We start from the raw sequence: 24111 nt of genomic DNA on the forward strand, positions 1-24111 counted from the left end.
GATAGGTTCTACCGAGAGGTCATGTTGCGTGGCCGTAACGACATCTTCGACGCGTGGCTGGCCGATGTCCGCCTCTATCATAGCATGCTGGTGCGGGTCATGCAACACATATGGCGGTCGTCCGTCGGTGATCGAAAATTGAACAGGGAGCTGTTCAGCTGGGATCGCTTCGTCAAATTGCATCACGACGACGACGGGATCGAGCCGTTGCTCAGAGATGTCGGTGCCATGTTGGACCGTGTCGAATCTGGCCCATCCGTCGACCCTGTATCGGCAACCACGACATGATCTGTCACTTGGAGAAGCTGTGCAGCAACAGCCGCTACTTCATTATCGCCATAACCTGCTTTCTAAGCGGGTCCTTCTCATTAAACGCGTCAGCAAAGGGACGACCATGGCAGGCAGCAGTCAAGTCTTCCCTACTATCGAAGGCAAACTCCTTGACATCTCTTGAGTCTCATCAGAAATACCCGACTTGGAAGTTTGGTGTTGACGATGCCACCTGTGTCGCTAATCCTTTTTCGAGCGAGCTGCTATGTGTGTTCATGTTCGCTGCTGTTGCATTCTCTGGCTCCAGCCAATCTCTTCAAAGACTGGCAACAACAGTAGCAGTAATACAAGGATCCGATACGCAGAAATACGGTTGTCTTTACCTTCGCTATCTCACGACAAGTATCACCCACCACGTCTGCATCACCACAGACTACAACAACCACTTGCGCGTCCGCAAAAGGACTCGACACTGAATATGGTCTCTACATTTCGATTGTGCTTTATATGGCACATCATCCGAGAGGAGTGTGTCAGTCAGAACAGACCAACGAGGATATCAGGAATAAACCAACAATCACAAATGGGAGGGCTAGGGATAGGAAGATGCGTAAAGGGCGCTCAAGAGAGGAGGAAGGGCAAGAAGGGCAAGAACGAGGACCGAGGACAAAGCCATGCGAAACAGGACATAACAGCGAGAAGTGTCAGCACGGCTTACGACATGAACATGGAGGCGCGTCTCACAGCGACCCACGTATTCCCTTGGTTTACCGCATCGTACTTTAATGTCCCACGCGGAGTAGTAGCGCGAAGGGAATGGAACACAGTAATTGTGGGAAACAAGCCGTTCTCTTTCTTTCTAGCCTGAATGATGATGATGATGATGATGATGATGACGGAAAAGAGAACAACAATTTGTATTCTATATACGTGCTCATTCACTTCCTCTACTGCCCAAGACTTCTGTACCTTATCCTTCCCATATACACGTCACGTATGTAATGTACAGCCAGTACGTTCCGCGATCTGATCACTTTCAACCATGACCAAGCAGCTCAGGGAATACAGGAGCAAGACACATCTTCCAAGGTATACAAGAAAACAACCGACAGATCAGAGACAAACCGAAGAATGTTGATTTTTGCTGACTCAAGGGAGGGTGGATATACATTTTTTGATTAAATGACCTTTTCGTTTTGTGGATCTGTACAGAGAGAGCAAAAAGAGTCCGAAAAGAGACTAGATAGGAGGGAAAACAAAACGCAAGAGGCTCTTTTCCCTTCTGAAGCAAACAGCAGCCCGAAAAATAAAGAAAGTCATTAGCATCAGCATCAGCATCAAGCATCAGCGTCAATGACCCGTCAATAAAAAATGGTTCATGCCTAACTTTTCCTTTTCATCTTGTCAAGAAACTACTCGGCCGACGCATCGACCAAGTTGTTCGCGCTCTTCCTGGCCTCGCTGGCCTCCTTTGCGATTTTTTGTAGAATGTCCCAGTCGCCGCTGGTCTCGCACATACTTCTGAAAGTGCCGCTCTCGTCGCGCACGAGGTCCCAGGGGTCGCCGAACTCGACGACTTCGCCCTTGTCGAGCACGAGCACCTTGTCGTAGTCGATGATGGTCTGCAGGCGATGCGCGATGGTGATGGTCGTGTTCTTGATCTCGCGTAGCGTCTCCTGGATCTTGGCGTCGGTGGCGTAATCGATCGAGGCCGTGGCTTCGTCCATGAGCATGACCTTGGGGTTCTTGAGCAGAGCGCGAGCGAGGCAGAGGAGCTGGCGTTGGCCCTGAGACAGGTTGCTGCCAGACTCGGCGACGGCGGAGTTGAGGTTGAGGAAAAGGTTCTTGTTCTCGAACGCTGCAGAGATGCTCCCAGCTGGGGTGCCAGAAGATGCGTTCTGTACACGCAATGTGGCTCGGGAAGCTTTCGCAGTGACTGTCTTGCCATTGGCCGGCGAAGATGGGCGGGAAGGAGAATTGGCTGCGGTGGCTGCTCCGATGAGCTGAACGCGGCGAAGAGCGGTGAAGATCTCCTCGTCCGTGAACAAACCGAAGGGATCGAGGTTGCTTCTGATGGTACCGGTGAATAGCGTCGGATCTGGTGAATAATCAGTATTGAATTTCTGGTCGTGTCAGTAATTCGCAACAACTTACCTTGCGGGACCATAACGATATTCTCGCGCAAGTCTTGCAAGCCAATCAAACCGATATCCATATCGTCAACTAGAATCTTACCCTCCTCTGCCTCGAGTGCTCTGAACAAGGCCAGTGCCAGGGAACTCTTTCCTGCACCTGTTCGGCCAACGACACCAACCTTCTCGCCAGGACGAATCTTGAAAGTGATGTGCTTCAGGACAAAATCAAAATCTTCACGGTAGCGGGTGCTGTAGCCAATAAATTCAACACCTCCCTTGCTCGGCCAGTTGGCTGGAGGTCTGTTGTCAGGCACGATCGGTGCAGCTTCTTGCTCGACATCGAAATATTCCTTGATACGCTCGACAGAGTTCATATTTTGCTCGTTGAAAGAGTACAAGCGGACGAACCAGAGAACGTTCTCGGTGAAGGTGACAGCGTAAGTCATGGCGAGACCAGCAGCACCAGCGTCGATCCGGCCAACGCTCAAGATGACAAATGCGCCAGCGAAGAAAGACACGAGAGCACCAGTCACATCGACACGGAAGGCCAACCAGCGATTAGCACCCCAAAGGTAGATGAATGGCCTAGAGTGGGTGTTGACCTTGGTGAGATTGTCCCTGATGAACCGGCGCTCATCACCATAGGCTCTGATGGTGGTCATGCCAGATAAGGTCTCACCGAATTGTTGGTACAGAGGACTTCTCTGAACAGACTCCAGTCTCTTCAAGTCACGAGAAGAGTTGATGTAGAACATACCAATCAGGAAGTACATGATGGTGATGAAGACGCCGGCGATGAGGAAAGCAGGAGTGATGACGGAGATGAGTATAACGATAGTGATGATGGAAGCCATGCAGTGGACGACACCTACAGCGACCGGGGCGATTTCTTGATCGACAGCTTCGATGTCCTTGGAGAAACGGTTCATCAGTTGTCCCAAAGGTGTGGAGTCGAAGAAACGCAGCTTGGCGCGCATGACAGCCTCCATGAGACGTCTGTGAATGAAGGCAGAAGCAACCAATGAGCCGCCAAAGAGCACACCCTCACGCAGAGCTGTGACAATCATGAAGGTAATAGCAAGCACGGCATAGATGGCCAGGTAGTATTTCGCATCCACCTTGGACGAGCCGTCATCCATGGTCTGAACAGAGTAATCACTGCTGCTGGAGTTGCCGAAGAAGGGAAGGCTCATGAGGCATGATCCAGTTCTCAGGCAGGATACGGAGCTACCGATGCCGCTGTGCACGTGGGTGAGAGGGGAGGCTCTGTGTAGACTCGTGATACCAACCTCGCCTTGGGCAGCATAGGCGTTGGCCCATTCTCTGATCCAAACATTGGTGGCGACCTGGGCGACCTGTTGCGATGCGAAGATGGCAGCAGCCAGAACCCAGTAGTACCATCTACCCATTGACTTCAGGTACATGGCGACAATACGGAGGCTCACACTACCAGTGGCCTTGGCCTCGGTGGGCATCGTGGCGTCAGCATTCTTGCTCATACCTGGGATATCCTTGGAGACGACTCTGGCTAGAGCCGCGCCGTTAGCATCACCATTAGTTGCGCCGTTGCCGTTAGCATGATTGTGATTCTCGCCGAATGCCTCATCACCGCCAATGTCCGAAGGCACTCTGGATGGGATGGTAGAGGTACCCTCTGAAGCAGGTAGAGACTTGGAGAGGTCTTCGGTCAGCACTCCGGATGAGATGACTTCGCGAGCGGTGCCTTGAGCGGTGACCCTGCCATTCTCGAGGATGACAGCGAAGCTTGCGTGCGGCAGACATTGAGTGACGTTGTGGGTGACCAAAACGCAAGTTCTGTTGAGCATCAACGGACCCATGAGAGCTTTATCAAAGATCCATTTCGAGGTGTGAGAGTCGACAGCGCTCAGGACGTCATCGAGGAGTACGTGTCTTGCGTTGCAGTAGAGTGCACGAGCCAAAGAGATGCGCTGTTTCTGACCTCCCGACAATGTGACTCCCTTCTCGCCTACCAGAGTCTGATCACCAGCATCGAGGATCTCCAGGTCTCGCTGCAGAGAGCAGGCGACGATGACGTTCTTGTACCTCTTGGCATCGAAGGGGTTCGCGAAGAGAATGTTTTCCTTGATGGTACCGTTGACAAGCCATGCCTGCTGAGCGCAGTATGCAACACTTTCGGTGAGTCCGGTCTCTGGGTCCTTCTTCATGTCCTCGCGGCTGCGAGCGCCGGGCAGATAGACGTCGCCTTCCAACTTGTGCATCTCACCGAGCAGAGCCATCAAAAGCGAGGTTTTTCCACTTCCAGTCGGACCAGCGATGACGTTGAGCTCTCCCACCTTGAAGCGCATGTTCAGATCGATCATTTTGAAGTCATCATCAGACTCGCTGCCCCAGGTGAAACTAGCGTCGTCAAAGCCAATGACGGGTTCACCTTGCTCGTCGACTTCATCAGTCAGCAGTTGGTGGTACTTTTCGGTCTCGGGCTCGTTAAGATATTCCTCGATACGATCGACCGAGACCTTGGACTCCTGCACGTGGGCCACCATGTCCGCCAATTGGTCAAGGGGAATACGGAGAAGACTGAACAACGACAATGCAGTAAAGGCGACCGAGGGGATGAGATCCTTCTTTTCGACGAGAGTGTAGACGAGGAAAGTGAAGGCGGTAATGATCATGGGAGCACCACCCCAGATGGTGGCAGCCAGAGCCCAGATGATATAACGATTGCGAAGATACTTGAGCTCGTTGCGTCTCTTCTCCTCGACAAGACCGAGGAAACGGTCCTCCCAGGCGAAGTACTTGATGATGCGGATGTTGGTTAGAACCTCGTTGGTCGTGTGGATGCGGGCATCGGTGGCGGCAAGGATAAGCTTCTGCATCTTGGCGAATTGTTTGGAGATGGTGAGGTTGATTGGCAGCAAGAGAACCATGATGGTGATGCCAGCAATGGAACTGAAGCCGAGGATGCTGTAGAGCAGGTACACGGCCAAGGCGACCTGCACAGGAGTCTCCGCCCAGAGGAAATGCAGGTAGGCGCAAATCTCACTGACCTTGAAGGAGTCGACAGCCATTAAATTGATAATGGCTCCTGAAGTGACCTGTTCACCGGGCTCGTCGGCTTTCTTTGCGTCTGGCTTGGGACGTTCGCTGTTCTTCTTGCCTCTGAGGAGAGTCTTGAATTTCTGGAGGAAACCGGGCTTGGGCTCATCAGCGTCCTTCTTCTTCTCCGTCTCACCCAAGACCTTGTCCGCTGATGCGGCAGCTCTTCGACGCAGCGCCTTGCCATAGATTTCGCCGATGATAATGGCTCGGAGGCGAATGCAGACTTTACGCCCGACCCACAGAGCTTGGCCACCAGAGAGTGCAGAAACGACACCGGAAACAAAGAGCAGGATGACGTAGAACCAAGCGGCATTCTTGGGCGTGTCCTCGGGCTTCTCCACATACTCCAGAATGGCCTTGAGCAAGAGTGTTGGAACGAACAGATTGAGACCAGATATGACGGCCCACGAGGCTTGGATGAGCAGGCCGCGCTTGAAGTATTTCAGCAGATGGAACGCAAGCGCCGAAGTCTTCTTGACTTGGCGATAGTCGGCCAGCACTGCCTCGGCCTTGTCCTTGGCGATCAAGTTCCACACATCCGTCATCTCAAATGTCTTCTTGTATCCCTTCCACACGATCGGGTCGACCCAGGAGAAAGTGGCCAAGGACAGGACGCTGGCCAAGGGTTCTCTCGAGGGCTCGAGGTTGCCCTCATACTCCAGTTCCACCGGCTTGTTGCCTTTTCTAGAAGTCAGCGCGATGAGAGCGAGCAGAGTCGTCAGAGCGAAGTCGACGCTGGAGAGAGACTGCGCGAGGTGGGAGCGGGGGTGAATGATGGCGGAGCGGAACAATAGCATGCTCAAGACCCACTGCCAGCAGTAAAGGAAGGCGGTATGGTACCAGAGCGAGGGGAATGTGAGCTTGGCCGTGGCCGACGAGACGAGACGGAAAGTGGTCAAGATGGCGACGTAGGACCGGACGAGTAGCGAGACGATTTCGCTGATGCGATACCGACGGCTGCTACCCCATGCACCTGTGCTGATGGCAGCGATGTGAATTCCAACCTGACCCAGTACGGCGAGCTCTTCAATCAATGGCAAAATCAATTCGCCTCTCGGCCTGTCCAGAGTGATGACCGACGCATCGGTATGCGTCAGGACGGCGCGGATGGCCAGATCCTCGTTGCGGTCTTCCTCGTCTTCGGTATCATCGTCGTCGCTCTCGCCATTGGCATGTGGGACTCGGAAGTCCCATGGATGAGGATGGGTGGGGTTAAGCTGTTTGTAAGCGAAATAGAGATTTGACTGTCTTGCGTGTAGGATTAATTGGATTGCGAGATAGATTAGTGATAGACCGGTGGCGATCAGCGGGAAGATGGCACGGAGGTAGCTGGGGGACTTTTGATCAGCGGGCTGGCCTTTTAATTTGTCCAAAGAGATCAACTCACTCTGCCTGGAAACACGACGAAAAGTCATCGGCTCTCCAGACGAGTCCATTGCATTGGCCGTACACCATGGCGTGGCGGAGTGGGCGAGTCGACGACAGCGACGCGGAAGGCGCGCAAGAGTTGTCTAGTTTTCGGGTGTTGTGTTGGAGTGGAAATTATATGAATTGATTAGGCAATAGACAGATAACCTCGCCAAAATACCTCGAGGCAGCTACAGTATGTAAAAGCAGGAACCTCTCTGCGAAACTGCGGACAGTGAGAGAAAGATACAGCTGATGGGATAGTTCAAGTGTCCCACTGGTCGCCGTCAAAGGAGGAGGGAAACAATAATGGTACGACAACAAAAGATGCAGAGTACCCTGGTCGATTGACATACAGTAGTAGGTACAGTACAAGACAAGACTGTACAGTAGCGCAATGGGAGTAGTATACCAACGGTCCGACAGCAAAGGGGAGATTGCTGGGGGAGGGGGAAGAGATCAAAAGAGATCCCTCAGATCGTCTGGCTCCGTCTGTCTGTGGTGGCTGCTGTCGTTGCACACTCACTTGCCTCTTCCAGATCAAGAATTGATAAGAAAAAGAGAAATGGGTTGAACAAGAAACAGATACTTGAACCTCGTAGGATCCGCCGAACAAACGAACAACAATCGCCTTCTGGTAGGAGCTTTTTGGGGCTTTGCGAAAGAAGAGGCCAATTCGACCAGACAAGAGACGCTTGTGACAGGAACAAATGGCTTCTTTGCGTCACTGATCCACGGGCCGAGATTGTTAACACCGAAAGACTGAAGACTTGACTCGTGCCGCTCGCACTTGGGTCTTGGTTCTTCTCTCGGAATCGATCCGCTTGGCTGTCGGCTCCAGACAATCTATCCAGTGTCCTGCGTTTGGTCTGTCTCAGGATCTAAAGCGAGACTTCTGAAGGCTCGTGGAATCTCCAGGTTTCGTTCTACCTCCGATTTATTTTGTAGATCTGTGTATATGTGTGTGTGTGTGTGCGACATACGCCGGAACATGGGGGAGGGAATCCTCTAGAACATATACTTGTGAGTTTACTTGTGAGTTACAGTAACAGGATCACGCAACACTCGGTCCACCTTTAAACAGAGAGCGAGACTGTCCCCTGCGCGCCCTGCCCTGCCCTGCCCTGCCCTGCACGCCCACGGCAGGACTCAACATGTTCCACAGTTCCACAGTCCCACAGTTCCACTATCTGGATGAGTCAAATCACGCACATTATTGTCAAAAAGTAGGTCTGCGACGCCGCCTCTGCTTATTCGCCTGCCGCATCCGGCAAGTCGGTGTTGCAGCATCTGGCGCCAAGACCTGTCCGAAATGTGATCGGCCGCAGATTGCCCCGTCTGAACGCGATGTACGATGGAATTTGCAGTTTGAGTGGGGGAGAAAAGGGCACGCGCTTCGGCGACTATTGTGTGTGCACCTTGCTGTACTCACAGACTTCAGGCTAAGTTATCTCGTAGGGCGTCCGTTAGACTCGTACCGGGCTGAACACCACTGTTGCTAGTATAGAGCTTGGATCTGTGAGTACAGCATGCGGTGCTTGCTTCCAAGTTAAGGTACCTGAGGCAGTCAAGCGAATCTGGGGAATCGACAGAACTCCAGGAGTGCAAACGCGAGAGACCACAATCGACCGACCAATCGTTCACCTTGCATTTCAAATCCATTTTGACCATCTTGGGAACGGGACAAAGTCATCGCTTAAAAGTGCTTTAAAGGCGATGAGTGGTTTCGCTGAGCTTGAGAGATATATATTTACAGCGTTTATGCAACCAACCGTCCACTGGAAAATCAAATCCTTTCCGGCCGCATTGAACTTCACCCTCCACATTGCAGCATCTATTGCCGGGCTGCAGCAACTGGCGTCCAGGCCGTGTACTTGTTCTTGGTGCTAATGTGACTGTTTAGTGACTCAATCTTTATCTACCGTCCGTATGACTCACGTGTTGAATGGCTTGTAAGCACCGCGGGACTGAGTAAGAATAGGTTTGTGTTCCTTTGGCTCCCATGGCCGGACCCTGCGCTGCAGAATAGGGTCCTCGGTCGGTGGCTTGTCGACCATGTATGAGATCCAAGCGTGCCTGAGCCGAGTTAGAGATGTTCCGACTTGCCTCTACTTGTAGAACAACGCTTACCAGCCGGGTTCAATCTGATCACTATGATGGACATGTCAGTACGAGTTCCGTAATGACCGAGTAGAATCAGCATTTGGGCGCAATGCGAATCAGGTCATTCCCTCTCCCATCTTGGAGTCTTTGGTGTCTCTTCCTGCCTGCTTTTCCTTCCCAGATGTTTCCTGACCTGCTCCGCCATGCCCAAATGCTGCTTCAAGTGTGTTGCGTGGGACTCACGGGCTGAACTCCTTGTCCTTGTAGTCGACCCATCTCGTTCTCACTGCTCATTGCATCAGCCCCTGCCATGTCGCCACACGTGGGAAGGCACATGTTTCCATACGTGGGAGGTCCTCGAGGTTCTCGAAGAACTTGTTGCCGTAAAGGTCCTTGCCGATCAAGGTACCAGCCTTGGTGTCACCTGTTCCGGCTCTTTAGCTGTCCGTCCTGGTCCTCTGCGGTCTGTCGGATGTAGCTGATCTCATACCCAGGTACTAAGAGAAGAGAGACTCGTGTGAGCGGTGCGTCTTCGAATTGGTCGCATTGGGTCCGGGGGGATGGTGTAGACATACCTGCATCTGGTGGCCGGCTTCCTGTTGACGAATGTTAGCACAGCGCCCACGGCACACAGCACAACCCGCTAGATCCGTACCTTGAAGCCAATTGTCCGCAGATTGCGGAGAGTTCTAAGAAGTGTCGACATTGTGTGAGAGGTGTGTGTATCACTCAGTTGACCAAAGCAACACTCGCGAGCGACGATAATATGGTCATGATGCGGGAATGTTGGAGGCTTCGAGTGCAGCACGCGCCAGAACCCTGCCAAGCACCAATCACAGCTCTCGGATTTGCCTCTCCCCTAAAAACATCATCTATACTGTAAGTCCTATATGAACATGTATATACCATGGGACATCGCAGCATCTGACAAGAAGATGCATTCACGTACTCCACTAGTCGACACCTCGCTATAACATGAACGTCTTAGATATTTAGATTCTTGAAGCTCCTAAAGAGCTCTACACCACATAGAAGATAGGTCTGCTTTCTCTCTCCACCATTCTTTCCGCTGCCCTATCTTTTTTTTTGCCATATCCAGTCCCGTGCTAGAACAACATACCGTATAGCATGATGATACTCTACATTTATGTCAGTGACCAAGGGCCTTGTATTGGATGAGTCAGCATTGGCAACTACACCAAGGAAAGCTACATTCTTGAATTCAGGGCTGAGTAGCGCCTGTAATGCGGAACGAAAGGTCCATAAGCAATTTGAGAGAGGACGATGCCTAGCCGCAGAAGTATGCTAGGGTAGTGAAGGAGTCGACATTCAAATTGACAGAGACGAGGATAAGCTCGCATGTGAGGACAGCCGTGTGAATCGTAACGGGCGTGGATCTCAAAAAGGTGTCTCGGGAGCAGCTAAAGGAGACGGGATGTGACAGTGAACGTTGCTGCTATCATTCTCAAGCTTTCACAAAGCTTCTCTCACGAAGAGGAAGACATGACAAGAGTAATTCATATGTATTGGTTTCGTCCTCTCGGTCCTTTTTCAGGGATCATTTGTTTCCACAACCACCACATAGACCAGTCTCCACCATTTCCTCTCCTTGATTCATTCGATATCGTACATTGAACAGACAAAGGCGCGCATCCTGACATGGACCTCTCTATGAGGCAAGAGGAGAGAAGAGTCTGGACTGTGTCAGCAAAGAGAGCTCAATCCATCTTCAGCGGCAGAGAGAGCATAAGCCATCTCAGCAGCCCTCTTTCGACGGCGTTTACCTGATAAGAGAAGGCTTGGGCACACTTCGGGAGTAACCAAGATAGATGATCAGAGGGAGGTATCCACTGTTAGGAGAATGTCAGTTCCTGTCCGTCATTCTGTCTGCTGTTTCCTCTCTGCCCACAACAAGGCGACGAGCTTGACGGGCATGCATAGAAGACGAGATTGGTAAAAAGGCGATGAGAAGGGGATTGATCGTACTAGTGGACGGCGACACGGGAAATGTCAATGACGCGAGAGATGCGCTCCTGTAGGGCAAAAAATGTCAGCGCATCTGATACAGATGGTATAATTGATGGAGATTTGTTCGCTCTGACCTTGGTCTCCTCTGAGAACTGCATGATTGATGACGGGGGAATGTGATCTGATTGAAATAAGGAAGGTATATCAGATTAATACCTGTATCGCATCATGCATCAAGAATGTTCAAAGTCGGCGGCGGAAGGCGCATCTCCCCCGGGCGGTTGATCCTCGGCTTGCGGAGGTGAATCGCTGCAGTTCGCAGTTCGCCGCGGTTCATACCTCTAGGATGATGTGAAGTTGTTACATCTTAGCTCACGTTGATCTTATTGAGCTTGGAGTATTCATTCGTCTTACCTTTCCTCGACTCGCGCAGGATACAGCGCAGCCAGACGAACCATGGCCGCAGCAGGGAGACACTGGTAAGTTGTTTTCGTTCTTTTCCTTCCTGATCATCCTCAACTGCCTCTTCCGTCTCGTACTTTCCTACTTTGGCGCATTCAGCACAGAGCATACCATAGCCATGCGAGGAAAAAACAAGTGATAAAGCAAAGAAAAGAAAACTCGCAGAAACTAAATGTGCATGTGTCCATCAACAGGGAGCAGGACAAAGAAGCCACTGTCTACGTGGGAAACCTGGATGAGCGCGTGACAGATCCTCTAATATGGGAGCTCATGCTCCAAGCCGGTCGCATCGCCAACGTCCATCTACCCAAGGATCGCGTAACCCAAACCCACCAGGGCTATGGTTTTGTCGAGTTCCAGTCAGAGGAAGACGCCGAGTATGCCGCCAGAATCATGAATCAAGTCCGTCTATGGGGCAAACCCATCAGAGTCAACAAGGCCAGCGCCGATAAGCAAAAAACCCTCGAGGTCGGCGCAGAGTTGTTCATTGGCAATTTGGACCCCATGGTGGACGAGAAGGTTCTTTTCGAGACATTCAACAGATTCGGAAATCTAACTTCGGCCCCAAAGGTGTGTTTCTATTCCTTCTTTCTTCTTTCTTCTTTCTTTATCATTACCCATAGGCTGACAGCGCTGTTCTCTACTCAAAGGTTGCGCGCGACGAGAACAATCTCAGCAAGGGTTATGGCTTTGTGTCTTTCACTGCATTCGAGGCCTCGGACGACGCCATCGCGAACATGCACGGTCAATATCTCATGAACAAGGAAATCACTGTGCAATACGCCTACAAGAAGGACGGCAAGGGTGAGCGTCACGGTGACGCCGCCGAGCGTGCTCTTGCTGCCTCTGGTCGTTCTCAGGGTGTCGAGGTTCAAGTCCAACCCATGCCTCCTCAACTCTTTACCCCTAGCGCACCATCAGCTCCTGCCGCCATGGCCAACGGTGGTGGTCCTCCTGGCATGATGGATCCCAGAGCCCAGCCTGGAATGTATGGCCAGAGTCCCGTCACACCCATGGGAATGGGATACAACTCCGTTCCTCCTCCGCAACAGCAGCAACAGCAACCACCCCAGCATTCTCAGCAGCGCATGCAGACTCCTCTTCAACCTCCACCGGCCGCGGCTGGCCTGCCCGCACGACCGCCTCCTAGTGCCGCTGGCTATAACGGACCTCAAGGCTTTGCGCCTCAACCTTACCCTCCGCCTGGCATGCCTCCCGCTGGTTTTGGAGCTCCTCCTCCAGGTATGCCGCCCGGCGGTTTCGGCGGCCCTCCGCCCGGTTTTGGTCCTCCCCCTGGCATGCCTCCTAATGGTTATGGCCCTCCCCCTGGATTCGGTCCTCCTCCTGGCGCACATCAGCAAAGGCGATGAGAGATTTGACTCTTTTTGAGCATAGCTTCTCATTTCGAGTGTGGACTAGAAAGCACCGCGATTGAGACGAGTCTTAGAACAGGAGAAGGTTATCAAGCGAATCCAAGGATGATCAAAATGAAGGAGAAAAGAGCGATTGCTGGGATTCTTTTTAGCGTGGCGTTTGGGAGAAGGAAGATATCTTTTGTAAAATCAAGACTACACAAATCGCCGTTGGCATGGCCGCGATGAAACGAAAGCTGCGTAGTCCATGCCTCACTACACTGGAATCGAGGCTTTCCAGGCCAGGGAAAGGAAGGCATTCGACTCATACAGAGACTTCCATTAGCGAACCCTTCAGCTTAAAGCCCATGTGGCCGTTCGAAGACACACTTGACACTCAAGGCAGTCAAGTACAACAGGAACACCCAATAATCTGAGCTCTGTATTACAAGAAAATCGTCCATGACGATCCGAAAATCAAAGGACACCGAAAGGCACAATACCATCGAACCAAGAAGAAGAAGAAGAAGAAGAAGAAGAAGAAGAGGACAAATGAATCCTCTTGCTCAGTCGGCTCTTTTCTTTTACAGCCAGTGGCTATGGCCCCCTTGTTTCACCTTGCCTCGCTCCATTCCTAATTCTAGCAGAGGCTGAGAGATGGGAGGGAAGAGCGCGGCATCACGCTGCTCCCGTTCATCAAGCGCCTACATACCCAGAGGAAAGAAGAACGCGCGATTATCAAACATTAAATACGAAGCAACATTGGCTCTTGAGAGAGCAATAGCCAGATCTACTTGCCCTGACCTTCCCCTTTCTCCTTCTGTCTGTGTCCCTCTAGTCTTGTGTACGTGTCAGCGGCTGCATTGCGCAAGGAGGTACATGGTGATAACGACACTCACCACAGAACACCAATTCTACGCTCTGAAACACCACCTGTACTACTCCTCGGGCTTTAATTGCCTCGGGAGGGTCTCGCAACAATATCCTAATCGTCCAGGTCAACGCCATTCCGTTCCGTCGTGACCCTGGTCATCTCTTCGAAGATGCCCCGGCCCTTTGCTATCCTTGTAGTATATTGAATTCTTCCTCTTCACGCATATGGCAGAGAATAGCGTGCATGTCCATATAATGTCAAGCTGAGCTAGGATATTGGCAAGAAGAACTGAAAATGAACATAAAACGATATTCGACGGTTACCGAACTGTGCTCGCCGTGCGAGACGGGTGGTGGTCCACAAATTCAGTCTGACCAGCGAATGTGTCGTCAACGGCATACATGCGCTCTAATCATTATTATGTATAATGTGCCAGATTTGACAACATCACACCGGATATGATCACGAGGGATTAAGATCAATGAATCATGTAGTTGAGCATAAATTGCTTGAACATATAAAGCACTCCGATAGACAGGGTCGCCCTCTGGACGATTCGCGTTTCCAATGGCATACCATAGCTCTAGTCATGTATGACCTTTCTTCTGGAACGGCCAATAATGCATAAATTCGAAAAGCCAGAAGGGAGAATCCAAAATGGGTTGATATCTGTCTATCATGAGTTTGAGCATAGTTAGATTACGACATGTTTTGCGCCAATTCTGTCAGACACTTGTCGTGGACCGGGTGACCGTATAGATATTTTCGCAACTCAGCCGTTTCGCTTGATATTCTGGCAAACATCACATGCAGATGGCGTTGAACAGTTCACGAACAATCAAAGTCTTTCAGTGATAGTTTCAAAATACACGAGTAATGCTACATAATTTAGGTATCGCGATCTAAGACTTACCTGCTGACCATCTTTCTCTTCTCACACTACGTACAGCCCCTTGCAAGCCACTGTACGGGAATGCCCCGAGGACTCTCGAGGCCCGTCGTTGCCAGCGCGGATATCGTGTCTAGCATAATGCATGCTCGCTGACTTGATCTCCGGTCGCAAGGGTAAACTTTTTACATCAATGCAAGCAAGGACGGTCCATCAAGCACGGTTCCATCACATGGTGGAGGAGAGTCTGAGGCCAAGTCGATTCAGTAGGCAATGTTAGCCATATCCATGTGTTATCTGCCGCTGCTTGGGGTAAGATGGCTGTAATGTTGCCGGACTAACTCCCGCTATTGCTCTTGAGTCCTCGTGTGAACGGTGGGTCTATCCTTGCGGGTCTCACGCCTGCACTGCGCGTATATTGCGGGAATATCGCGCAAGCACAGTCTGATAAAGAACCCCATATATGAGGGGTGCGGGGTTGCCATGGAGTATGAATGCGGCGTGGGTGCCGCAGTAGTGGTAGTGTGATCTGGCGAATCGTTGCGCATGCCTTTGGGCTACTACAATGCCGGTAGCTGCGTCCTTGCGAATCCTACATGCAGATTGGGCGCAAGAAAAATGCTCGTCGAGTTTCCGGTCTGTAAAGTGGCGGTTTCAGCGGTCTTGAGCCCAGTAACATCATCCGGCAGCAAGTTATGGACGTGCATGCATTGCAGCTGTGAAGCCACATCTTGTGATGCGCAAAGTCGGCGTCGCAATGTCTATAAGGGCGGCGATCTTCGACTGCTCCACGTACGGCCACAGGCAGCTGAGAACAAGGCATCCCGTCCGCTCTGCCAGATTTAAGCAGTTGACCGGCTGATTAGTACTCAGGTCGGTGACGACTGGGGAATCCCAGCTGCTGTACGTTATCCCATCGTTTTGGATGAATGAGAGTAATGGATTCAAATATACCACCTTTCGGCTGCAGTCGTGACGAAACACGACATGGAAGGATCATTGCCGAGGACAAGCATCATGAGGGCCATCGGAATTAGGAACCGCGTTGACATTATTTGCCCCAGGTGAATGACAGCCAACTTCGCCTTTTGCAAGCATCGGAATCACGAATCGGTATTGCTGCGAATTTAGCCATCCTCGATCCTGATCGCAAGCTCTATGCAGTAGTCTCCGAGCCGCTCGAAGCGACTTTGTAGAAAAATCTCTCTTTTTATCACCTGTACCAGAGTTCAGTCTCAATGTTGTCATAGCACAAGGTATGATCTTCGCGCGGGAAATTGTTAAATTGCCAAGTGGAAGAAAAAGTGGGCATTTCGTCTGTGGCTTTTATCCCCATACCCCAGTAACCATGCTTCAGTTGGGTAAGGCAAGACCAGGCAGACGTCGTCCGACGGCTCTCGTTAGCAGTATACAGAATCCCCAAGCGATGCTGTCGTCACTTGGAGAAAAAACCGGAGATGGCCACGTTATCAAGGCCACTCCATACGGGGTAATGTGAACCCCAGACGATCCTAGAGGATCTGCTGCGATTGCAGGACATACTGCACGCTGCTGTACGGATGCGTTCGCAACCACTGACATTTATTGCCCGACGGTGATTCCACTGATTTGGGCTCTTTATTTTATGCTTCAGTACCCATCTGTAATAGCAGAAGGATCATGACCTCGATATTGACCTTCGGCACGGTGGCTAATTTCTCCTTAGGGTAAGTGGTGGCTTAAGCCGGGAAAACTCGGGCCAAGGACGCTAGTGGAAGCGGAAAAATCCAACCCCCTGTATCTAAGGCATGTTCGCCAAGGCTGTGGACCGAGGACGATTCCCAGAGTCGATAACGATCATTCGCTACGTCCATTATCAGTCTGTGCGAACCGACATGTCATACAAGTGTTGCCTTGTATCGGCCGTAATAGTGGTCTGAATGCGCTCATGATCCAAAATGCTCGTACGCTGGCCTTCGTGAAGTTAGGGTATTCGAATAGTAAAGAACAGGTCAAAACGTCGCGACCAGTTTGGTTTTATATCTCTGCAGAACAGACCAGTCGAGAAGATGAGGGAAGGATAGCCTGCTAGCTTTCGAAAGTTTAACGCTTGCTATCAAGCTCAGTATAAGGATGATCTGCCACAACACGGTGACACTGATCAACACAGTGTGCGTCCACCCAAAACGCATGACGTCTACTTCACAACAGCGGACTACATGTCTAGCATTTGGCAAGGTTTTGACGGCGACCCATACACTACTACTATGATTAGCCAACACGTTGTTTGACAGCTCTGGCGATCACTCGTGGTCAATCGCGAACTGCGATCGCGCGTCCACGCAGTCGTGCTGCGTATTGTAACCTCATTGAGACATCCAGATGTGACCTCCTGTGTCCATTGAACTGAATGCGCAAAGGTATGCCTCCGAGTAGCATGATAAACATGGTCCGCGCCTTAGATATCGCATGCTTGTGTTTTACAGACCATTAATGATTTGTCGCAAGTCGCCCGAATCAAAGCCGTTGGAGTTGCATACCAGCAATACCCTTCAACACGTACCCATCGTAATTGGGCAGAAAGGCACGGCGGTGAAGCCTTTACACAGTACCATGCGATCCGAGTCGTGCACGTATGGATCTTCGTCGCTTTGCCAAGGTACAAATCGCTGGATTCGGAACATCGTCAAGGTGTGCTGTCACCCATGTTGCACATTAGCTGGTTCCTATGCCCTGCTAATGAGTAATGGAATGGCACCAAGAAAGGGCGGCGGCTTCACACAACGCAATTCGTGGGATATCTCGACCAATAACAAAAGAGCAAAAGTGTGGAGCGGGTGACATTGGGAAAACAGAAATCAGAGATTCACTCGCGATGCATACGAGTATACGACGTCAATTCATGTTTGAACAGAATTTCCTCAATCAGAACATGTCGAATATCGAAAGATGTATGCTTTCACCCATGTAGCTTTATTGATATAAACTCATACTGGTTGGAAGTGCCTCTGTATGGAGCGTCGAAGGAATAGTAGCAGCTAAATGATTCAGCCAACACTGCAGTAAGCCCTAATGAGAATGCTTGCTGAATCTTGTCAAGATATGTGGGAACTAATCTCCAGGGTGCGACTTCACGTGTCGGACATTCGTGTCAGCTAGCCAATATGACCCATTTTTATCCCCTCCTTCCCCATTGGATAGTCGTCTTGCGCAAACCGTAATATCATCAAGGGTACATTGCTCATTGACGCACGAATCGTGCATTTTTCACCCCCAAGAATGTCATCGCAAATTTTTCTTTTCAACATAGTTTAACAAATACGGAGCTGTCGTGAAAATACGAATTTTTTCATCGCGATGATGCTGTGCCTTACGGGGTTGAATAGTTCGGCTAAGGTGTGGCTTGAAGTCAAAAAATGCTTCGACAAAAATAAGCCCGCCACTCCTCTGGCAAATGCTTGCGGTGACTTGGACGTTTTGCGAATACCCTTACCATACAATGCCAGTACGCTCTGTACCTGCAAGGATGAGATAGCGGACCGTATTGATCGTCATTCATCCTCCTCCATTCGGCCTCCCGACGTTGCAGCACTCAAAGGCCGGGGCGGTGTTGCCTCGGATGCACACTCCCGTGACGTAAAGCCAAGTCCCGCATATTTTAGTCCCTCGGTTCAGTGATTGCAAAGGCCTGAACCCTGCACAGAGATCTTCCCCAAGATCCACTCGTGGCTGCCGCCTTTGTGGGATAATGTCAGCCAATCTGAAACCCTTTTCCCCCAAGTTCCCCCATAGCTCCACAGTGGATACATGACATCATGTTGGTATGGACGAATTCAATGCGACGGTGTGAGTATGCATGATGGTCGTCCATTTACACCAGTAAGATCACGGTCGGTAAAATCCACAAAGACGCTAGTGTGACGGCGTCAACATGCAGGCTCTCCATGCCGAAGCAAGCATACTCAACATGGACAGAGGTGAGATTATAAAGTCTTCAAGCATGCCCTGCGAAAAAAAGACTTTTCTTCATTATCATCGGTGTTCTATATTCACTACCTAGTCCCCTTCATCATCACCCGCATACAGGGGGTTATATGAGGACAATTTTGGGTTCGATCGACGACTATACCAGGGACCTTTTATTACTACCTCTTATCCAGTGAATACCTCGCAAACATGAAGATCGACGACAACAATCAGCCCCGCTACATGGGCCTATGTGGCAAGAGACTCAACTTGGCTCTCTCTATCGTGGCCACGACCGGATTCCTTCTCTTCGGTTATGACCAAGGTGTCATGTCCGGCATCATTGATGCACCACAATTTGCAGATACCATTCCCGAAGTTAGAGGAGACTCGACGTGGCAGGCTTTCGTTACTGCCATCTACGAAATCGGTTGTCTTGTTGGTGCTATCTTCGCTCTTGCATATGGTGACAGGACCGGTCGCAGACGTATGATCATTGCTGGCGCCATTATCATGATTCTCGGTGTCATCGTTCAGGTCAGCGCTGTAGCTCAGCACGCATCGACTACACAATTCATCATTGGACGTACCATTACCGGTGTCGGTAACGGTATGAACACAAGTACTATTCCATCTTACCAAGCCGAGTGCTCCAAGACCACCAACCGCGGTCTTCTCATCTGTATTGAGGGTGGCACCATTGCCATCGGTACCATGATTGCCTACTGGATTGACTATGGTTGCTCTTACGGCTCCCCTGACCTCACTTGGCGTTTCCCTATCGCTTTCCAGATTGTCTTCGGTCTCGTTGTCTGCATTTTCATGACCTGGCTCCCGGAGTCGCCTAGATGGCTCTTGACTCACGATCGTGCCGACGATGCCAACACAGTCCTAGCTGCTCTTCGTGGTCTTCCTCGCGATGACCCCGAGGTTCAGGCTCAACTGTCCATCCTGCAGGACAGCATCAGAGCTGCTGGCGCACACGAAAAGGTCACGTACGGCGATCTCCTTACTGGCGGCAAGACTCAGCACTTCCGCCGTATGCTTTTGGGTGCATCCTCTCAGATGTTCCAGCAGCTTTCCGGCTGCAACGCTGTCATCTACTACTTCCCCATCCTGTTCCGTGACAACGTCGACGTCTCCTACAACCTTTCCCTGCTGCTCGGCGGCATCAACATGATCATCTACTCGCTCTTCGCAACCACCTCTTGGTTCATTATTGAACGTGTCGGCCGTCGTAAGCTCTTCCTCTGGGGTACCGTTGGACAAATGGTTTCCATGATCATTGTCTTTGCTTGCTTGATCCCTGGTACCACCGAAACTGCCAAGGGTTCGGCTGTTGGTCTCTTCACATACATTGCCTTTTTCGGTGCGACCTGGTTGCCTCTCCCATGGCTCTACCCTGCCGAGATCAACCCTCTCAAGACCCGCTCCAAGGCCAATGCTGTTTCGACCTGCTCCAACTGGCTGTGGAACTTCACCATTGTCATGGTCACCCCAGTCATGATTGCCAACATCGGGTGGAAGACTTACCTTATCTTCGCCATCTTCAACGGCTGCTTCCTTCCCATCATCTACTTCTTCTATCCCGAGACTGCTGGTCGCTCCCTTGAGGAAATCGACCTTATCTTCGCCAAGGGTTTCCTTGAGAACATGAACTACGTCAAGGCTGCCCAGCAGCTTCCTCACATGACTGAGGACGAGATCGCCATCAAGGCTCGCGAGTACGGCTTTGTCGATTCTGATGACGAGTCTGGACAAATCAAGGATGCCAAGTTGAGCGAGAAGCAAGTCGAGATGGCTGCCACCTCCAACGCACGCATGGCTTAATTGAATATTTATATGCATTAGATGACCTTCTTAAAGAGAATGAGAAGAGATGATGAGTAGCCGCTGAGCGGCCGCTTTGATGTTTGGGTGAAAGAACAACTTTGGCACCCGGAGTTACGATAATAGATACCATTTTGATTTTGCGCTTTAGAAGGTCGACCTTCAACGATAGATCTTGCGGTTTTGCGTACGCGCACCACTATGTTACATGAATGTCTTTATTTCTTGTCTATAGATTTCACTCATAAACCTTTGGGACCATATATAGACGAGTGTTTTTCAATCAGGTTTTTCATACTGAGATGTTCACCTTGCCTCCTGACTTGTTGCGAAGTTGTTGGACTCTCGATGCTTATTCTCTGATCCGCTGATGAGTTGCCTGAGACCGTAGGATATTCGGCAAGTGAAGTTGATATGCTCGTGATCGTCGATCTACCTCAGTCCTTGTCGGCCCGACCTCAACTCCAAGGTGTATGCCATGTTGGTAGCTCACTCACTTAAAAATGCTAATACACCCTTCTCAAGCTTACCATCGTGATACATCGCCAAGACATCAATTTCAGGACATGCACAAGTTACGATATGATATGACACGGTGCTCGCCTGTTCACCGAAGTCGCTACACCGACTGCACGAAGGATGTGCGTCTGTGAGCGGGTGCGTATGTGTGTGTGTGGAGCCTGGCTCGTTGCTCTGATGGAGACCCATGCTTGGCAAGGGCGACAACCTTTACGCGATGTGCTTCTTGGGTTTTCCGAGTCACATATGATTATCGACTTGGATTACCGTTTGACATGATGTTGCATATTGCCCGCGGCGTCGTATGGCTTTCTGCTAGCGTCGTATGGGTTGACTGAGAAGGATGCTTTGGCTCCGAGGGATCAGACGACGACGACGAAGACGTTTCGGATCCTATGATGACTCCGGAGTTACGGAAATGTGAGTTTGCCACTATGTTACTCCTGCAGCCTTCATCAACATGTTGTTGCCAAGTCAATTCCATGAATCTATATAGCGGAGATTCCAAAACAAAGCAGGTGCTACCCTATGTATCAAGACTCGCGAAGCTGCCTTGGTTCGCCATCCCAGCCTATTAATGGCCAACCCTCAGGTAACGTCGAAAAAGGTGGCAGGGTATATCTATCTTTACATCCATTCCGGTCACTGCAATAAAGATCACACAAACCATAAAGGTTGCAGTAGCAGGATCGTGCACTTGGACAATCAACTGCGTTCTTCCCAAATATGACTGTTCCACTGTCAATGCTGAAGTCCTCGAGGCTGCTTTCATAAGGGATACGAACTGTGCCATGCATACTCGAGGAACCTCCCAGAGAGCTCGTCGGCCTGATCAGTTTTCAGGATCCATTGTCGATACCGTTCGTAGTCCGACCTTGGCCTACTCCTGATTGCCTCCTTTGACACTGCGAACTGCGCGCAACAAGGTGAGCCAACTATACCAGGCACATCCGTTTCCGGAAACAGCTCTTCGAAGCTTGGTTTGTAGATCTGACCTGCCTTGGGCGGATGGTGAATAGTCCCAAGGTCATTTTCGGGACGAACTTCGATGGGACAACCAATGTTCCAAGCACATCGCAGGCTGGTATAACCCTGCGCTCGCACATGCGAAATGTTCATTCGCGAAAGCATGCGCTGACCATCGTAATCGGGGTCATCGTTGTGCCATTGATATCGCTCTGCATGCATGAAGATGGTAACATTTTGCAAGAAATCATAATAGTCAATGATATACCTTTGAGAAGCAACAGAGACGCGAAGATTCAGCATGAAAGAGGGCTGAAAGATTGATCGTTTGTGTTGCTACTTACGTGAGATAGACCATTGCCTCTCTGCCCTTGTTAACAGGCACAGTCAGACTAGCCTGAGGATCATCTGTGACATATACAAATTTCCTCCACGTAAGGAATTGGTTTTGCAACCACGCCGTATTTTCGTTCTTTTGAGACGCGACGACGAGGGTGGCCTCATACTTCCGATGAGGGTCCCATATCTCTTCGTCCCTGTACCGCGTAATCGGTTGCGTGCGATATATGCCTTTGAGTAGCCCTAAAGAATATACACATAACAAACCCACGGCAATGAGAATTAATAAGATCCGTTTATTTATGAGGCGACGAGGCAAAAAAGGCATCGCACAATGGCGTAGATATGGTAAAGATAACGAAAGGATAGACGAGGCTATGTGGGTCTCGACAATCAAAGTACATACAGTACAGCAGATGGCAACCTATACCAGGATCGGATATACAGTATCAGAAGGAGTTGTGCTGCCTCATCCCATGGACAGAATATTCGGTTCAACAATGATCCATCTTGAGGAGCCGAAACACCGAGACGGATGCGAGCCGCGTGTCGGTAAGGTACTCTGAACTACGGCACCGCAGTACGGGATATTCGTATACGAGTCGTTGATCCTCCATTGAGAAACTGCTGCAGCAGCTACAGCGAAGAAAAGTGGATCCTGGTGTGGCCCGATGTTTTTCACGTTAACACAAGATTGTTCGTGTAAATCCGTACCTGTAAGTGGCCCCCTCGCAATGCCAAGGGACCTGTGCTGCTGCATTGTCCCCACCCCAGGAAACGGACCCCCTGCTACCCAATATAGCACAGTACACCGTAGACGACCCTAGATAACAACAATGGTGCCTGTGCATTCCTGCCTATAGTGCAGCAGCAGCAGTCATATCTGTTCCAGGGTCTGGTCTGATAACACACCGCATAAGATATAACCGACTCAGTGGAGGATTTGCGTGGTATACGCGCCATACCGCACAGGTTTCAGACTGGCCCAAGTTGGTATGCATTATCTGAGCTCAGACGGGTCACGCAATTGGTGATGAGGAGGGGAAAGACTCCATTGGTCGGTGCATACAACCCGACGTGGGAGGGATGGGGTTCCACATCCTTTGATCCACAATCGCTCGGCAAAGTACCGAGAAGCGTAGCACGAGTCACAGCAGTATCTCCGTGTGGTTTTTCTGTCTCGCACATGACATACTGTACGGTATTCGAGTTGTGAAGGCGGGGGGGTGATTGTCGACTCCTGAACGAGTCGAATGCTCCGAATCCGTAGCGATCTGCTGCAGGTCACAAACCAGTGTGGGTGGAACGATCAGTCCTCTCCTGAACACGTTGTCTTCTATGGACTAAACCGAGGACGACGTTGTAGCCAATGTTGGAAACGTCCACATCATCTCAGACACTGTTGCCTGAAGATCAGTGTGTGCACGACCTGGAGGGCCGCTCGTATCCGAACCCGGCTTGTTGATGGGTCGAGCAGCAACAGGGCAAGTACTGTAATTTTTCCGGAAACGACGACGACGACGACGACGACGACGAGCGAGTCACGACCTCGAAGGGTGCATACCGATCATTCGATGTTTACTGTAGTCTTCTCCAAACCTGGTTGTGTTGTTGTCGACGATATGAAGATCAGCAAAAAAACGACCTCACGGTAGTGACGCAGCAGCAATCAACGTGGTCCAGCATTCAGAGTTGATCAGTTGGTAGCGTACTTGTAGTGCAACACCGCAAGCCTGTCATTGTTTATTTGTTTACCGGTTCTTTGAGATCTGCGTCGAAGAATCTACCGTACACGCATCGAGCGGAGCAGCGGCTCATCTGTTCGCGATTTTCTTGTTGACCTCTCCAGCACTTATTTCCCAGTGGCCATGATACAAGTGGTCACTGAGATTCAAGTACATCCCCCTGAGCATCTCAGTGGCACTGTCCGGCTTACTGCAAATCCTCTCGCAAAGAATGTATTGACCAAGT

At 50.7% G+C, this 24111-nt stretch overlaps 5 protein-coding genes across 6 annotated transcripts; 2 read left to right on the forward strand and 3 right to left on the reverse strand.

Annotated features, from left to right (window-relative positions):
- Positions 1–1682: 1682 nt before the first annotated feature.
- On the reverse strand, positions 1683–6941 carry AAFC00_003383 (uncharacterized protein; the record flags this gene model as incomplete). The annotated part of the gene is made up of 3 exons (XM_069342847.1): positions 1683–2368; positions 2425–6815; positions 6874–6941. 3 exons carry the CDS (start codon positions 6939–6941, stop codon positions 1683–1685), a joined length of 5145 nt encoding a protein of 1714 aa, XP_069200657.1.
- A 1786-nt stretch (positions 6942–8727) lies between these two features.
- On the reverse strand, positions 8728–9702 carry AAFC00_003384 (uncharacterized protein; the record flags this gene model as incomplete). Of its 2 annotated transcripts, XM_069342848.1 has the most annotated exons (8): positions 8728–8779; positions 8832–8969; positions 9024–9044; positions 9240–9282; positions 9343–9420; positions 9487–9493; positions 9572–9592; positions 9652–9702. In XM_069342848.1, 8 exons carry the CDS (start codon positions 9700–9702, stop codon positions 8728–8730), a joined length of 411 nt encoding a protein of 136 aa, XP_069200659.1. The 2 variants fall into 2 exon arrangements, with proteins under 2 accessions (XP_069200659.1, XP_069200658.1); XM_069348082.1 differs by lacking the exon at positions 9487–9493 and having other exon boundaries at positions 9343–9409.
- Positions 9703–11420: 1718 nt separating this feature from the next.
- On the forward strand, positions 11421–12796 carry AAFC00_003385 (uncharacterized protein; the record flags this gene model as incomplete). The annotated part of the gene is made up of 3 exons (XM_069342849.1): positions 11421–11443; positions 11621–11996; positions 12077–12796. The coding sequence occupies 3 exons, from the start codon at positions 11421–11423 to the stop codon at positions 12794–12796; spliced, it is 1119 nt and encodes a 372-aa protein (XP_069200660.1).
- A 5900-nt stretch (positions 12797–18696) lies between these two features.
- Positions 18697–20316, forward strand: AAFC00_003386 (uncharacterized protein; the record flags this gene model as incomplete). Its single annotated transcript, XM_069342850.1, has 1 exon — positions 18697–20316. One exon carries the CDS (start codon positions 18697–18699, stop codon positions 20314–20316), a length of 1620 nt encoding a protein of 539 aa, XP_069200661.1.
- A 1287-nt stretch (positions 20317–21603) lies between these two features.
- AAFC00_003387 (uncharacterized protein) lies at positions 21604–22159 on the reverse strand (the record flags this gene model as incomplete). The annotated part of the gene is made up of 2 exons (XM_069342851.1): positions 21604–22069; positions 22146–22159. 2 exons carry the CDS (start codon positions 22157–22159, stop codon positions 21604–21606), a joined length of 480 nt encoding a protein of 159 aa, XP_069200662.1.
- Between the last annotated feature and the right edge of the window lie 1952 nt (positions 22160–24111).

The sequence above is a fragment of the Neodothiora populina genome (genome assembly GCF_041146345.1).
Source record: "Neodothiora populina strain CPC 39397 chromosome Unknown canker_contig_16, whole genome shotgun sequence".
Classification (NCBI taxonomy): Eukaryota; Fungi; Ascomycota; class Dothideomycetes; order Dothideales; family Dothioraceae; genus Neodothiora; species Neodothiora populina.